The sequence below is a fragment of the Bos javanicus genome, chromosome X (assembly GCF_032452875.1).
Source record: "Bos javanicus breed banteng chromosome X, ARS-OSU_banteng_1.0, whole genome shotgun sequence".
Taxonomy (NCBI): domain Eukaryota; kingdom Metazoa; phylum Chordata; class Mammalia; order Artiodactyla; family Bovidae; genus Bos; species Bos javanicus.
The window spans coordinates 13672590-13686710 of record NC_083897.1 but is presented as its reverse complement, the minus strand read 5'-3'; the positions used below and the strand labels follow the sequence as shown (position 1 = coordinate 13686710).

At 51.1% G+C, this 14121-nt stretch overlaps 2 protein-coding genes across 3 annotated transcripts in view; one reads left to right on the top strand and one right to left on the bottom strand.

The window, feature by feature from the left end:
• The first annotated feature begins 2020 nt into the window (after positions 1 to 2020).
• LOC133242020 (uncharacterized protein C11orf98-like) lies at positions 2021 to 2695 on the top strand. The gene is given in 1 exon segment (XM_061407899.1): positions 2021 to 2695. A coding segment is annotated over 1 exon segment (369 nt). The 5' UTR covers positions 2021 to 2069; the 3' UTR covers positions 2439 to 2695.
• Positions 2696 to 14121, bottom strand: part of XPNPEP2 (X-prolyl aminopeptidase 2) — a 27899-nt gene continuing 16473 nt past the window's right edge. The window contains exons 13-21 of one of the 2 annotated variants that reach the window (XM_061407897.1): positions 13914 to 13991; positions 12771 to 12842; positions 10454 to 10514; positions 9123 to 9192; positions 8575 to 8679; positions 8067 to 8126; positions 7739 to 7815; positions 5089 to 5178; positions 2696 to 4814 (exon numbers count right to left, since the gene is read on the bottom strand). In XM_061407897.1, coding sequence (XP_061263881.1) covers positions 4620 to 4814; positions 5089 to 5178; positions 7739 to 7815; positions 8067 to 8126; positions 8575 to 8679; positions 9123 to 9192; positions 10454 to 10514; positions 12771 to 12842; positions 13914 to 13991 — 808 coding nt within the window. In that variant the 3' untranslated portion in view covers positions 2696 to 4619. The remainder of the gene's footprint in view (positions 4815 to 5088; positions 5179 to 7738; positions 7816 to 8066; positions 8127 to 8574; positions 8680 to 9122; positions 9193 to 10453; positions 10515 to 12770; positions 12843 to 13913; positions 13992 to 14121) is intronic. The other variant, XM_061407898.1, reaches the window with a different exon arrangement.

Sequence of the window (14121 nt, the reverse complement as noted above, 5' to 3'; positions counted from 1 at the left end):
TAATTTTGAAAATGAACCGTTTAGTCTCTGTTTACATATAGAGGTATGTCATCTTATCCACGTTCTTTTGTATTCCAGAAAGGATATAAAGGGTCAAAAATGGAGGTCAATCCCATCATCACTACAGCCGTCACAGCTCTGTGACCTCAAAGAGGTCTCCGTGCGCCTCAGTTTGCTCATTAGCACCAGAAGGGGAGTAACTGAGGCCCACCCTGGGAGTCAGAGGGGAGCTAGCTCAGAGCTGAGTCAGGAGTACTGGGGGCTTCATCTGAGCTCCTACCCCAAAGAACAGTGTCACCTTGGGTAAGTCCCTTCTTTTTTTCTGGACTGCTGTTGCAGTTTCCCCATCTGGATACTGAAAAGGTCAAACCTGCTTTTTATTTGGTCCTGGAGCTATTAGTCAGGACTGGCTATGGCATTTGTGGGGCCTTGTGCAAAGTGAAAGGCTGGGTTGTTCAGTTGCTAAGTTGAGTCTGACTCTCTGCGACCTCATGGACTGCAGCATGCCAGGCTTCCCTGTCCTTCATTCTCTTCCCAGAGTTTGCTCGAAGTCATGTCCACTGAGTCGGTGATGCCATCCAACCATCCCCTTGTTAAAAAAAAAAAAAAATCTTAAAGATTTCAAGATGATGACATCAGAATATCACATCAACTTTGGGGCCTTTCTAAGCACAAGGCCTCAGGCAACTGCACAGGTCAATCAGTCAGAATGTGGCCCTGCAATTGCTTCCAATACAACTGTATGGGAAACCCCTTCGGCTGCTTTTCTCTTAATTGAAGTATAGTTGATTGACAACATAGCATCAATTTCTGGTGAATTGGCACTCTGCTTTGCCCTGTGGCATTTCTGAGGAGCCCTGGGCTCCAGGGAGCATAGCTGGGAAAACACAGAGACTTGTTCAAAAGCCTGTCTGGTTTTGACAATTTATATGTAAAAGTTGAGCCCAAACCTTTTCCTTACCTCCCTCCAAAGGTGGGCAGATGATGGCGTTTTCATCTGTGAGGCTTCCTGGCTTACAGGGCGCTGTCACATCCGGATCTCATGGGCCTCTCATCATAACCTCATGAGTAAGGTGGGCCAGGGAGTTAACAGCAGGGATAACTGAAGACCAGAGAGGTGTGGTGACTTGAGCAAGGCCACACAGCTGGTACAAGAACTCTAGAATCCTAACTCCTAGGAAAAGGGAGTTTTCCACATGGCCCGCTCCACAGTGGCGATTGGCAGGTGAGGAGGGGTTTGGCAAGCTCTATTCTCCAAGGACCAGAGCCCAAGGGGACATTTATTTATCTTTGGTTCCTAATGATATCTCAAGCGCCCTGGGTTAGCCCTGCTGTGTGCCCTGAACGTCTCCCTGCCTGATCCAGAGGGAAGCCCTTGAAGCAAGATGCTCTGCAGGCCGGGCATCTGAGGCCCAGGAAGGGAGGTGGTGAGGGGCTGTGGCCCCCTCTGCAGCTAGGATTCTGGGGCCAGGGTTCTGAACCCCAAAATGGTGGGCTGGAATAGGCAGTTAAGTTGTGGGGAGATGAGGCAAAACCCTGGATCTTGCGTGAAAGGGAGGAAAGGGGTGTGAGCTGCCCTAGGTAGGGTGAAAGCCTTGTGAGGGGGTCTTGGCCAGGAACTAGGGCCCCCCTGCTGCCCAGGAGCCCCAGGAGCAAGTGTCAGGGGTCAAAGGTAAAGGCCAGGGCGGGCAGGCCCTGGGGAAGCAGGATGGTGTGAAGAACGTGAGCTAAGTCCCAACTCACCAGCCGTGTGATCCTGGTTGAACCTGTTTTCTCATCTGTCAAACAGTGAGAACCAGAACTTTTTTCCCTTTTTAAGGGAATGGGTTCTGGAGTCCTTTGCTTGGTTTAAATCCTGCTTTTTTCATTTCCTTGACAAGTGACCTTGACAACTTGGTTAATCTCTATGAACCTAGCTTCCGTTCTCTCATTTTAAAATGGAAACAATATAAGTACCTTCTCAGAGACTGTGGGGATGAAATGGGAAAATGTGATAATGTATGGTACACTTAAAAACTTAAGAGAGTAGAACGGAAACGTGGACCCGGAGCCAGCCTAGCGGCGCAGCTATGGGTGCTCCAAGTGGAAAGATCAACGGGCCGCGAACGGAGCTGAAGAAGCTGTTCAAGCGATGACAAGTGTTGAACCGGGAGTGGTGACTGAAGCATCGGGTGGTCGGAGCTGTGATAGACGAAGGACTGATTACGCGGCACCACCTCAAGAAGCGGGCGTCCAGTGCACGTGCCAACATTACTCTGTCTGGGAAGATGTGCAGGAAACTCCTCCAGCAGATCCGACTTGCCCAGAAAGAGAAAGCAGCCATGGAAGTGGAAGCCCCTCCCAAGCCAACCAGGACTAGTGACCCACAGCCCAGATCAAAAAAGAAGACAAAAGCCCCCCAGGATGTAGATATGGAGGACCTTGAAGATAAGAGCTAAATTTGAATCTCACACCCTTTCCACCAGAAGATTCTCAAGCTGGAGCCAAGAGGACTCGATGGTTATTTCAGATGATTTTGGAGAAAGCATTGCTCCTTTTAATTTTCCCCGTATACCTCTTCCCTAATGGCCTACTGACCTGCCCTGGAGGGATGTATTGAGAAAAAGAGAGTAGAAAAGAAAAATTGGAGAGGGAGTCCTAAGCAGTCAACTGCATTTGTAATAAAGCCCCCTCGTTCTCAAAAAAAAAAAAAAAATTTAAGAGAGTAGATCTCACGTTTAATGTTCTTAGCACAATAAAATTAAAAAAATGTAAAACACAGTGCCTGGTACATGGTTAACACTCAGTGGATGATAGGTTTGATGACCATGATGGTGGTGGCGGCGACTCATTATGACTACCTGTCTTTGTGGGGTGAGCTTGTGAGGGATCAAATGACTCAGCAAACAGGGGCCCACCATGGGGTGCTACAGGCTCTCAGTGAGGATGGCTCAGAGCTGGGGACTTTGGGTGCAAGCATTGGTGGTGATAACTGTCACAGGTCACTCTCACACTTGGTGGTGCTGCCCGGGGGACTCCTCAGCCGGGTGCCCTTGCTCAGCACTCTGCCCCAGAGTTCTCCTTTTCTCCTCCCCTGACTGTGCTCCCTTGGTGCTGGCCCCAACTTTCCGGGAGCACCTTTGACAAGTCCCCCAGCATGGGCTCCCCTGGTCCTGTCCACAAAGCTACAACCTTTACCACAGGAGGTGGTTGGCTGGGCGTGGCATGCATGAGAATCCACGTACGCGCACGCATGCTCACTTGCACCTTCTCAAGCACATGTGCTCCCCAACTGAGCTTCTGGGAGCCTCACATCCCCGCCCCCACCTCACCTCCTCCCCTTCCTCCCCCACCACAAAAGCCACAGGTAACAGCAGTCCCCGGCTGCACAGCAGACAATGCAAAACCCAGAGGCAGGCTTCATTGCCAGGCTGTTTCAAGCTTTTAGCAGGATGTGAGCCCAGGTGGCTGACGGTTCGGCTGGCCAGGGACAGCCCTTCCCTATCCTCCCCACTGCCCCAGCCGCTGGTTCGGCGAACCTGGAAAGGGCTGGCAGGTAGGCTATGGCATTCTGCACGATACCAAGGGGCAAAAGATCTGGACTGCTGATCCATTTTGGCCCCACCATGTTCCCACCAAGCACAGTGTGTCCTTGGGCAGGTCTTACCCCATTGGGAACTCAGTTCTCCTATCTGTAGAATGGGGAGACCAGATTTCACCCACACAGGTTAATGATCACCCAAGGATGCTGGAGGATTTTTCAGCATGGTCCCAGTGGCTGTTCTTTGGAAAGCTCACTGGGTGACCCACGTGCTGGGAAGTCTGGGGTAGTGATTGGGTAGAGTTGCTCAGGTTGTTCCCAACTTCGAGTAGGGCCATATTCCAGAGTCCCCTCCTACCCCTGGCCAGATTCCTATGGCTTAACTCCCTATGCTGTCAGTAGTAGGCATGGAGCCCATCCAGGGTTTAGGAGTGATGGGCTTACACATGGGTGGGTAGGGGGGCTGGTCTGTCTGACCCTGGAGTGGCAGTAACACAGCCAAAGGCCTCATCTGCCATCCCTTCCTCTCCCTCCAGGGGTGCAGCAGCCTGGAGGCAGCAACTGTTCCTTCAGCCTGTGGACTGCACCCAGGAGGCCACTGTAGGGTCAGGGCCAGGGCAGGAGGCCAGTGGCAGCCTCAAGGGTGTGGGAATACCCACAAGTCAGGAACCAGTGTAGGTCAGGCTGTATCCAGCAGGTGTGACAGAGTGGGGCTCTCACAGGGCCTTGGAGCTCCTGGGAGGTAGGGTGCTGTCTTGTATTGATCTTTTGAAGCGGGGGAGGAGGTGGGTCTGCCAAGTCAGTGGCTGGTCTGCCGGACTCATAGGAGGAAAGGGGACCACCTGGCTCTTGTATCCAGGGGCTAGGGGTTGGGAGCTGAGGGTGACATGCCCCAGCCTGAGGGTGGGAGTGTAGGGTGGAGAGGGGGTCGGGGGAGGTGCTGACAGTGACCAAGAAGCCGCACACCCCTAGGGCTTGGTTCCGGAGGAGGAGGGTGAGGGTGGTGGTTTCCAGGCAATGGGTGGGCGGGGGCTCTTGGGCATGGGTGTTGTGGGGTGAGGGGAGTTGAGTGAGAGGGTCAGAAGGGGAGTCTCAGACACTAGACACTCCAGCCTAGGATAGCGAGAGCAGAGACTGTCACCAGAGGGGCCAAGGAGGCGGTGGGCGCTGCCCTGGCGGTCAGGGGCTCTGTGTGCCACTGTAGCCAGGAGAACTCCTCCTGAAGCTGGCGTCGCTGCAGCTCCGGGCCCACCTTCTCACGGATGATTTGGTAGTAGCGGTTCAGGTACTGGAGCTGCAAGACATAGGAGGAGTGAGGGCCTCGCAGGCCAAGGTGTGGGAGCTTGGTGCCAGCTCGGCCCAGGTCCCCAGCCATCCTCAGGTGAGCAGGGGAGGGATGCCCCAGTGTGAGCCTATAGGTGCCACTCGTGTGGACCCTCCCAAAGTGAGGGAAGAGGCAGAGGGTCTTAGGGTAGGGGGAGCAGAGGCGAGAGAGGGCCAGGGCCAGGGAGAAGGCAGTCAGTGGCTCGAGGGCTGGAGCTAGACAGCGCCAAGGGGTGCCCGCTCACCTGCTCAGGGGACAGCAGGCTGACATCAATGAGGTTGCGATCGTAGGGCACCAAGGACACCACTTCAAAGGTCAGGTAGGTCCCTGGGTACTGGGGGACCCACAGGTAAAGGAGGAAAGCAGGAAGTGAGCGAGGCTAGATGGAGAGAGAGAACACTCCGCCCAGAAGCCCGGGGCACAGGGAACTGGCCTTGTCAAGCCTGAGCCCCCACAGTGCCCTTAGCCACCCCTGTGTCCACCACTTAGCCACCTGCCTTTGGTGCTTCCCTCATGATTCCTGAAGTTTACTTAGGCCTATGTTTCTCAGATGTAGAGATCTAATTTCCATCTCTACATCTCTCTGTCTATCCATATCTCTGTTTCTATCAATTGATGTATCTATGGAGACAAGCATAAAGAAGAAATAGCCCATAATTCCCATCTCCCAGAGAGCTCTTGCATGTATGTACTTAGAAAATTCAAACTACAAAAAGAGACTCAATAAAAATGGAAAGATTCCTCCTTGCCTGGTTTCTTTCCTGAAAACATTTTTGGCATATATAATATACATACACATATATTCTAAAAAAAATTCAAGCATAATGGATCCTAGTATACACTTTCCTGCACCTTCCCCCACTCTGTCCCCCCCATAGTAAACTTAGGAGAGTGCTCCATATTAGCACAGGAACGTCTACCTCCTTCTTTTTTTTTTTTTTTCTTGTGGAGTTTTAAGTTAAATGTCTTTATTTATTTATTTATTTTCTGGTTCTGTTGTTGTTGTTGTTGTTGTTTTTTCTTTTAAATTTTATTTTATTTTTAAACTTTACATAATTGTATTAGTTTACCTCCTTCTTTTTAAGGGCCCATAGTATGTGGATGATAATTTATTTAACCAATGATGGATATTTCGGCTGTTTCCATTTTTTAAACTATTACTGTGAATGCAACAATCAACATCATCATATAAACATCTTTATACAGAAGTGACATTTTGGGACTATAGCCAGAAGGTACACATCTGGCAGTGGGATGGCTGAGACAAAAAGTACAGGTATTTTTAGTATAAATTTTGATATATATTATCAAGCTGCCTTCCTGAAAGGTTGTAGGTATTTGTACCCACCCAAGCAACGCATGAGAGTGTCTTTTTCCCCACAAACTCACAAGCACTGGGTACCATCAAAGTCTTTTGCTTTTGTCAATCAGGTGGTACTCCATTGTTACTTTGATTTGTATCTTTTTAACAATAAAGTTGAGCATCTTTTCGAATTTATGGAACATCTGTGTGGATTTTAGTTAATTGCCTCTTTATGTCCTTTATCCATTTTCTTCTGTCTTCCCTATTTTGGTCTTACTAATTTTTTTTTAAGTCGCGGTTGTGTCCGACTCTTAGTCCATGGAATTCTCCAGGACAGAATACTGGAGTGGGTAGCCTTTCCCTTTTCCAGGGGATTTTCCCAACCCAGGGATCTAACCCAGGTCTCCCGCATTGCAGGTGGATTTTTTACCAGCTGAGCCACAAGGGAAGCCTGGTCTTACTGATTTTTAAAAGCTTGTGGTAAATGAAGGGCATACCCCCTTTTTCAGATATATGGGCTATACCTGTCATACATCTTTTGACTTCATTTTGGCATTGTTCCCATATAGATGTTCTTTGTTGAACTGAGTCAGAGTTATAAAGGCCCCTTTCTGCCCTGGGATTATAAATGAATTCATATAGGTTTTCTTCTAGATCTTTTATGGTTTCACCTTTAAACCTTGATCCATTTGCAATTTTTTTTAGAGTTAACAAGGAGGTTCTTCAGTTTAATTCCCCCAACCAAATGATTAGCCATTTGTCTCCCCTGCCCAGTGATCAAACAATCTCTCTTCCTGACTGTTTTGAGGCAACAGCTTTATAGTAAACTAAATTCCCATCTTGTTTATGGAAATTAGAGGGTCAGTTTCTGGACTAACTCTTCTGTCCCACTGTTCCATCTGTCTTTCCCATCTCTATTGTCTTACTGTTTTAGTGATGGCAGCTTTGTAGTGTGGGCTAGTATCTGCAAGAGCTAGTTTCCCTTATTGTTCTTTTCCAGAATTATCCTAGCTACTGAGCTATCTTTGTATGTTTATCTTTACAAATAAACTTTACCATCATTTTGTGAAGTTACAAAAGCATCCAGTTAACGTTGAAATTGCAGTTGTCTTGAATTTGTAGATTAATTTAGGGAGAAATGACATCTTCATAATATTGAGGCTTATTTCCAGAGAGCACTGTTTACTTAAATCTTTTTTTATGTCCCTCAGTAGAGATTTTCTGCACGTAAGTCTTTTAAAGTTTATATCTAGGCATTTTATCTTCTTGGTTGTTGTTATACAGAATCTTTATACCTAACAAGCTCCCCTGGTGCTTATTATGGGCATGGAGAACCAATGATTTAGGGCAGGGCTAGTGATTCATTTGGCTCAGAGTGAGACCTGGGCATTGGCTTGAAAAAAAACTCCAGATGATTCAAATATTCTAATGTGCAAACAGGTTTGAGAAACTGATTAATGGAATTATTCTGGTGCTAAGGAAGACTCTAAAGAAATTCATGCCCATACATTGAGTTCTCCTTTGACCTTCCTCACCCCCGATGCAGCCTAAAGTCCCTGCCACACTGTCTACCCCTCCAGCCTGTCTTTACCTTGGTCTTTGCTTCTACCACAAGGGCCACATCTTCCAGACGGATCCCAAATTCTCCATCCAGATAGTAGCCAGGTTCTGGGAGACAGAAGAGCCATTAAGTAGGGGGAAGACCCAAGCCCAGGTTTACTGTACTGAATGAGGAGTGGCAGTCCTACTCTTGTTAGATGTTAGAAGGGGCTTGGTGTTATGGTGGGACAGACTATTTGGGACTGGGGAGGTGGGTGAGGGAGTACAGCAGTGGGGTCTGGGCAGGCCTGTGTGGGGTTGTGCTCCCTGAAGGCTGGCATTTGCTAGAATGAAGTCGTGGAGGAGCCCGAGAACCGTACCAATGGAAGTGAACATGCCCTTGGCCATGGCAATATTGCTGGACTGGAATCCCACTGGCCCTGGAAAGGGAGAGAGGGAGAGGCAAGGCCAGTGTCAGCTCTCCTGCACTCACCAGCATGGCATCCAGCAGGTTCCATGGCATCTAGCAGGTTCTGGGGAAGAGCAGGTAACTGGGTACCCCCAGCAGCGTGCATCCACCACATCCTCGTCTACCAGTGACTGGTATGGACCGGGTTGGCTCTGGCTTTTATTTCTCTGGGGTCTAGGCCAGTCAGCCACTGTGTCTTGACCTGCCTCTCTTCTTTCTGGAACTGTCCTGGATGCCAGTTGGAGTGGCCGACTGCCAGCATTTCTCACTTACCCTGTGGAGTCCCAACTTCCCACCAGCTGGGTCCCCTGGCCTGGGTCACTGCCCCTCCATGGGTCCCAGTCCTTTTCATACCTGTGAAATACTCCACCTCTCTCATAAGAGGGGGGACTGCAGGGGAGTGCCAAAGAGATACCTACACTCGTGCACACATAGGAAGTTGCCAATGCCATGGCCTGTCCCGTGACCATAATTGAGCCCAACATCCCACAAGGCTTTGCGGGCAAAGGCCTCCACCATTCGCCCTGGAAGAGAGACGACCTCCAGTCAATTGGCTGGATGCCATAGTATTGGCTTTGCCCCTTCTGTCTAACTTTTCCCAGACTAACCACCAGGATGGTGCATGAGGAGAGGGGCCCGAGAGGCAGGTAGGCATCCCCTGTCTCCAGTCTATTCTATGTTGTACCCATTACCCAGACCTCCCCATGTCTCAAGACAACTGCTTCCTCCCAGAATCCTCCCATGACTGCTGCAGCACACTGGCCGCCCCCGCCTCTGAGCTCAAGGCCTGGCTCTCCACTAACCCTCTGTGTGATCTTGCGCAAGTGGCTTTCTCTCTCTGGGCTGGACTGGATCTATACAGTGGAGGGGATGATGATGTAAACCCTGCCCCACTGGCCTCCCATGGTCTGGCTGCAGTGGAATCAGGGCCTGAGGCTCTGGGTCCAGCCTGGTTTCCAAAACCCACCTGAGGTAGCAGCTGGGAAGACGAGTCTGGACAGGTCGATATTTCCTATCAACACGCGGGTATACGCCTCCTGATGGAGAGAAGGCGACAAAATATGCACAAAGCCCAAGTAGCTAGAAACTCATATGTGGGCCCAGGCCAGGGTAGGGGGATACGGGCGGACCCATGCATGCTTGTGTGTGGGCACACGGGTTCCGGAAGACGGCCAGAGGAAGCTGAGGGGCACCTGCCCAAAGCTGGGGCTTGGTCCACGTGGTTCCCTTTGGCTGGTCTAGGTCGGGGGAGAGCTGAGGCTGCGACAGTAAGGGTTTAGAAGGCAAACTCCCTGGGCTAGAATCCTAACATGGCCACTCACAAACTTGACCTTGATCAAGTGTTTTGAGCTTCTTCGTGCCTCAGTTTCGTGGTCTGTAATGGGATGATCATAGCACCAGCTCAGAAGGTCGTTGGGAGGAGCGGGTAGACTTGTGCATGTAGGGTGCTCTCGACAAAGTAAATGGGTCAAATAGAGGCCAGTGCCCCTCATTGCCCTTATTATGATCACCCTTGAGTCTTCTTACAGCCTTATGATTAAATTGAGGCCTGACAATGGGCAGGTCAGTCTTGCTCTGTTTGGGCTGTTACCTTGTGGAAAGAGGGAGGGAGGCATCTTCTCCCAGTCACTCCCTGTGGTGATGTGGTGAGGCCCCTTCACCACACACATACACACACATACCCCCCACACACAGGGCTTGTCATCTTGAGCATGACAGCCTGGGGCACTGGATCTACCCGCTAAACTGAGCTCCTGGAGGTCTGACCAGTGTTTGTTTTCTCTGTCTCTGTTTCAGGTGCAGTGTCTGAGCCACAGTCCACATGCTGAATGCACAAATGTGGTCCCAGAGGTGCACAGACCGTGTCCCCACACCTACCCCCAGCGGACCAGCCCTCATCGCTTCCTGAACAGTGAAGTCCCTTTCGCCAGTCCCTTTCCACCTCTGAGACTGTGCTGGTGCCGGTTTTTACCCCTGGAATGGAATGCCGGTCTTCTTCCTTTCTGCTCAGCACAGGGCTAGGCTCACAGACTGCACTAAATAAATATTTGTTGAGTTTCTGAAATGGGATGATGACAAGCTTGGGCTGAGGCCCTGCCGGGGGCCTGAAGTATCTCTGGGGAAGTAGTCTGGGGCACTGGATTTCCTGGTACTAATCCGCTGTGTGACCTATGGTGAACTACTTAACCTCCCTGGGCTTCAGTTTCAGACTCTATATAATCAAACGGCTCTTGCAGGAGTGGTTGCTTGGGTGTCCCTTGGGTGAGCGTGGGCAGGGAAATATGGTCTGATGCCTACCTTTTGGAAAGCTGAGGGGGTGCCCCAGTGGACTGTCCTGGTGACGTCTGTTGTCCCATCCCTGTGGAGAAGGACAATCATCAGGTCCAGCTCAGGTGAACACTTTGGGGTAAGGATCGTGGCCATGTTCTTCTGGAGTGTTCACCACTGGGGTTTGAGTGGCAGGACTGGGATGGGGGTGGGGAAGGAGGCCAAGGGAAGAAGATGGCAGCCATGATGCAGTTCCCATCCTCAGCATGTGCGTCTGAAGGAGCTCTGCAAAGTTCTCAGGAATCCTGAGTCCCTACATACATCCTCCACCCCAATCCCACCCATTTTGACCAAAAGTTTCCTTGGGCCAGTCTGGCTCTAAAAGAAAGGCTCCCTCCAGGCTTCCTGTGAGGCAGGAAGGGATTGTTGCACTCTTACAGATGGGGAAACTGAGAGATCATAACACTCTCACACATTCATACACTTATTTACTATTAACAGAATAAGGGATGCAGAACAAACCTCATTATCCCCGTTTCATAGGCGAGGCAACTAAGGCCACGAGGCCCTCTCCCTCACTGGCCTCACGGAGGCCGGGCCTGGCTCAAGCAGTGGCTTTATACAGTTCTCTCCATTGTAAACATGAATCTGCCCCAGGGATTTGCTCAGTGAACTGAAGCTGCCAGAAGGCAAACAATCTGACTGCCAACCACCACCTGCAGTCGTTACCCCAGAATGGCCCCTGTGGCTACCCCCTGCCCCCAGGGAAGTGGGGAATGGTCCCAGGGCCTTCGGGACTCCAGCTTGGGAGCAGGTCACAGGATGTGGCTGACTTCTTCAGAAGGAGAGAAGAGGAAGTGAGGTGACTGTTTCCCTGGCCTCACCCTGCTTGAGCACGCCCCGATCCAGCAACACACCGAAAATTCACTTCCCCTTTGCACATCAGCCATCTCAAGTCTGCACTGTACCATACTGGTGACTGCAAAGGCTGCTAGGCTGAACACCTGCCAGGCTGGCTCCCAGTGAAGGGCCTTTGTCATTAGCACATTCACCACAGGATAGATGACGGGAAATGATTCCTGGCTCCTGCATCAGTTCAGCACATCCCTTCCTTTCCCCCAAGTTTCCCAGAGTCCGACTGCTTCCTAGATGAGAAGGGAAAATCTTCCAGCCCATTTCAACTCAGCTCCTGTGTGAATGACTGGTCATACATTTGAAAGGAATGGGCTTAGCTTATTCTTATAGTTATCATGGGCTTCCCTGGTAGCTCAGCTGAAAAAGAATCTGCCTGCCATGCAGGAGACCTGGGTTCGATTCCTGAGTTGGGAAGATCCCCTGGAGGAGGGCATGGCAGCCCACTCCAGTAGTCCATAATGGGGCTTCCCAGGTGGTGCTAGTGTTAAAGAACCCATCTGTCAATGCAGGAGACATAAGAGATGTGAGTTCGATCCCTGGGTCAGGAAGATCCTCTGGAGGAGGATAGGCAGCCCACGCCAGTATTCTTGCCTGCAGAATCCCACAGACAGGGGAGACTGGTGGGTTACAGTCCATGTGGTCGCAAAGAGTCAGACATGACTGAATCGACTTAGCACGCATGGCTATCATGTCTAGGTGTTCAGCTTGTGCACTGTACAAAAGTAACACATCTTAAAAAATGCCATTCGCCGAATGGGTATATACTAATTTCAGTGAGAGCACACAAGTAGACATGCAGATTGTGGAGTCGTGGAGCAGGGGACAGTGCCCTCCCACATAACCCTATCTGTGGTCATGCACATACTCAGAACACACACACGTCTACTCACAAACATCCCATGCTGATGGGAGTGCCTTGTCCCCGCTGTGCTGCTGGTTGTCCTCTGATGCTGCATCACTCACCTGCCTACTTCTCCTGAAGGTCTGATCCTGCCCCCACTCCACATGATGCGGTCACCTCACCAAGCACGCAGTGAGGGGCGGGGTGGGGGTATGCACTGTGCTGTCACGGCACGCAGGTTGTGTCCAGGGTATTTGGGTGAGAATACGGGCATACTGTTTGCACAGTCAAGCAGGGCAGTTCGGACTGTGTAATAATGTTTGGGCTTAAAAAAACCTTTTACTTTCACAAGGGGAGTCTTTTCCTGATTCTTACGGGGTGGCATCTGTGGGCAGCCCCATTTTTGGCCTCTGTCGGTTGCCCACCGGGCAGGGATTCCCACGTGTGAAAATGGACAGGCTACTTAAGCAATTCAATCCAGGCCTCTCCTTTCTCAGATGCAGGATCCACGCCCAGGAAGGGAAACCTTTGGCCAGCTCTTGTCTGAGCTGACACAGCCGGGCCAGGGTGGGGGCGGGGTGGAGTACATACCAGTATTGTCCTCCAGAATCCACCAGGTATATCTCGTCTGAGGACAGCTTGCGGTGCAGCTCTTTGGTGGGGCTGGGAAGGGCAGAGATGCTGAGAAAGGAGCAGCCTAACACTGAGCCAGGTAGGGAGGGGTCCTGAGTGAAAGCAGAGGAACCCCTTCCTCCCTGTGGGTTGGCTTTTCAGCTAACTCCTTTGGGGACGTCATCGTCTCTCAAAGGGCCCTGGAAGACTAATGAGCTTCTGCTGCTAATGTCCTCAGCGCACATCTGTGTATCCTACATCTCCCCAGGCCAGGCCCTGGTCCCCAAGGAGGGACAAAGGAAAGAACCCTGAATGTGGGAGATGAGAAGGCCTTAGCGAGCACCCGGTCCAGCCATCTTTTAGATCAGGAGGCCCCTCAGGAGAGCCATGAGGGAACTGGGCCTGGACCCAGATGCTCAGTCTAGGGCTTTCTCTAACTTCCTGCTGCCTCTGGGAGCAGAGGGCCCCAAGAAGCCAGGGCACAGGAAGGGAGGGAACTCAAGGGTGCGGCTGGAGAGCAGCAGTTGGTAGAGCTGAGGAGTTCCTACCCTGCTCCTCTCTAGTAGGGAGAGGGGGCTGGGCCAAGGCAGCCAAAGGCTTGGGGCCACCAGGAGAAGGAAGTCTGGGATAGGCTAGGCCAACCACTGGAGGGTCTCTGCCCTCTTCCAGTTTTGCCCTTGCCAGCCGGAGGCATCTGGTGAGCATGACCACTCCCCTTCCCCAATTTCACCAGGCTGGCTGCAGGTGTTTGTTTTCTATGGAGCCAAACATCTGCCCAGCCTATATACGGGGCCCACCTTAGTTGGTTCAGGGAGAGTGAATGGGTCCTTCTTCTCCACATGCTTGTGAGCTTTAAGAATTAAGTAACTCACAGGAAGCAAAGGAAAAACATCCAGCAGCAGTCCCACCATCTGCCTTCCAGATCCTTCTGCCCTAAGTGCTCATAAAGTCCCAGCCTCCTGGGCAGTGAAATTACTCAAGTCTTTTAATTCAAAGGAGACTCCCAACACCTGACTGGGCTCTATTCCCCACCCCCAGCTCCCACAGTGCTAAACACCTTAAAGCTTACATGTGGACTCAAGTCCTCCACAGGGCCCCAGAAAATTCTTCCTCCTGACGTACCTGTAGTGGGCCAGGGCGGCATTCAGGCCACTTGCAGAGATGGTTTCAAAACTGGATCCAGAGAAGAACTCTTCCTCTCTGGAAAGGACAAGGCAGGAATGGTCAATGAATGGGCTCAGGGACTAGGCTGGGCCCAGGAGAGCCAGCAAAGGCAAGTGAAAAGTCATGTTCTCCTCTACCTCGGCCAGGCTCCATTTGGCTTTCCCAG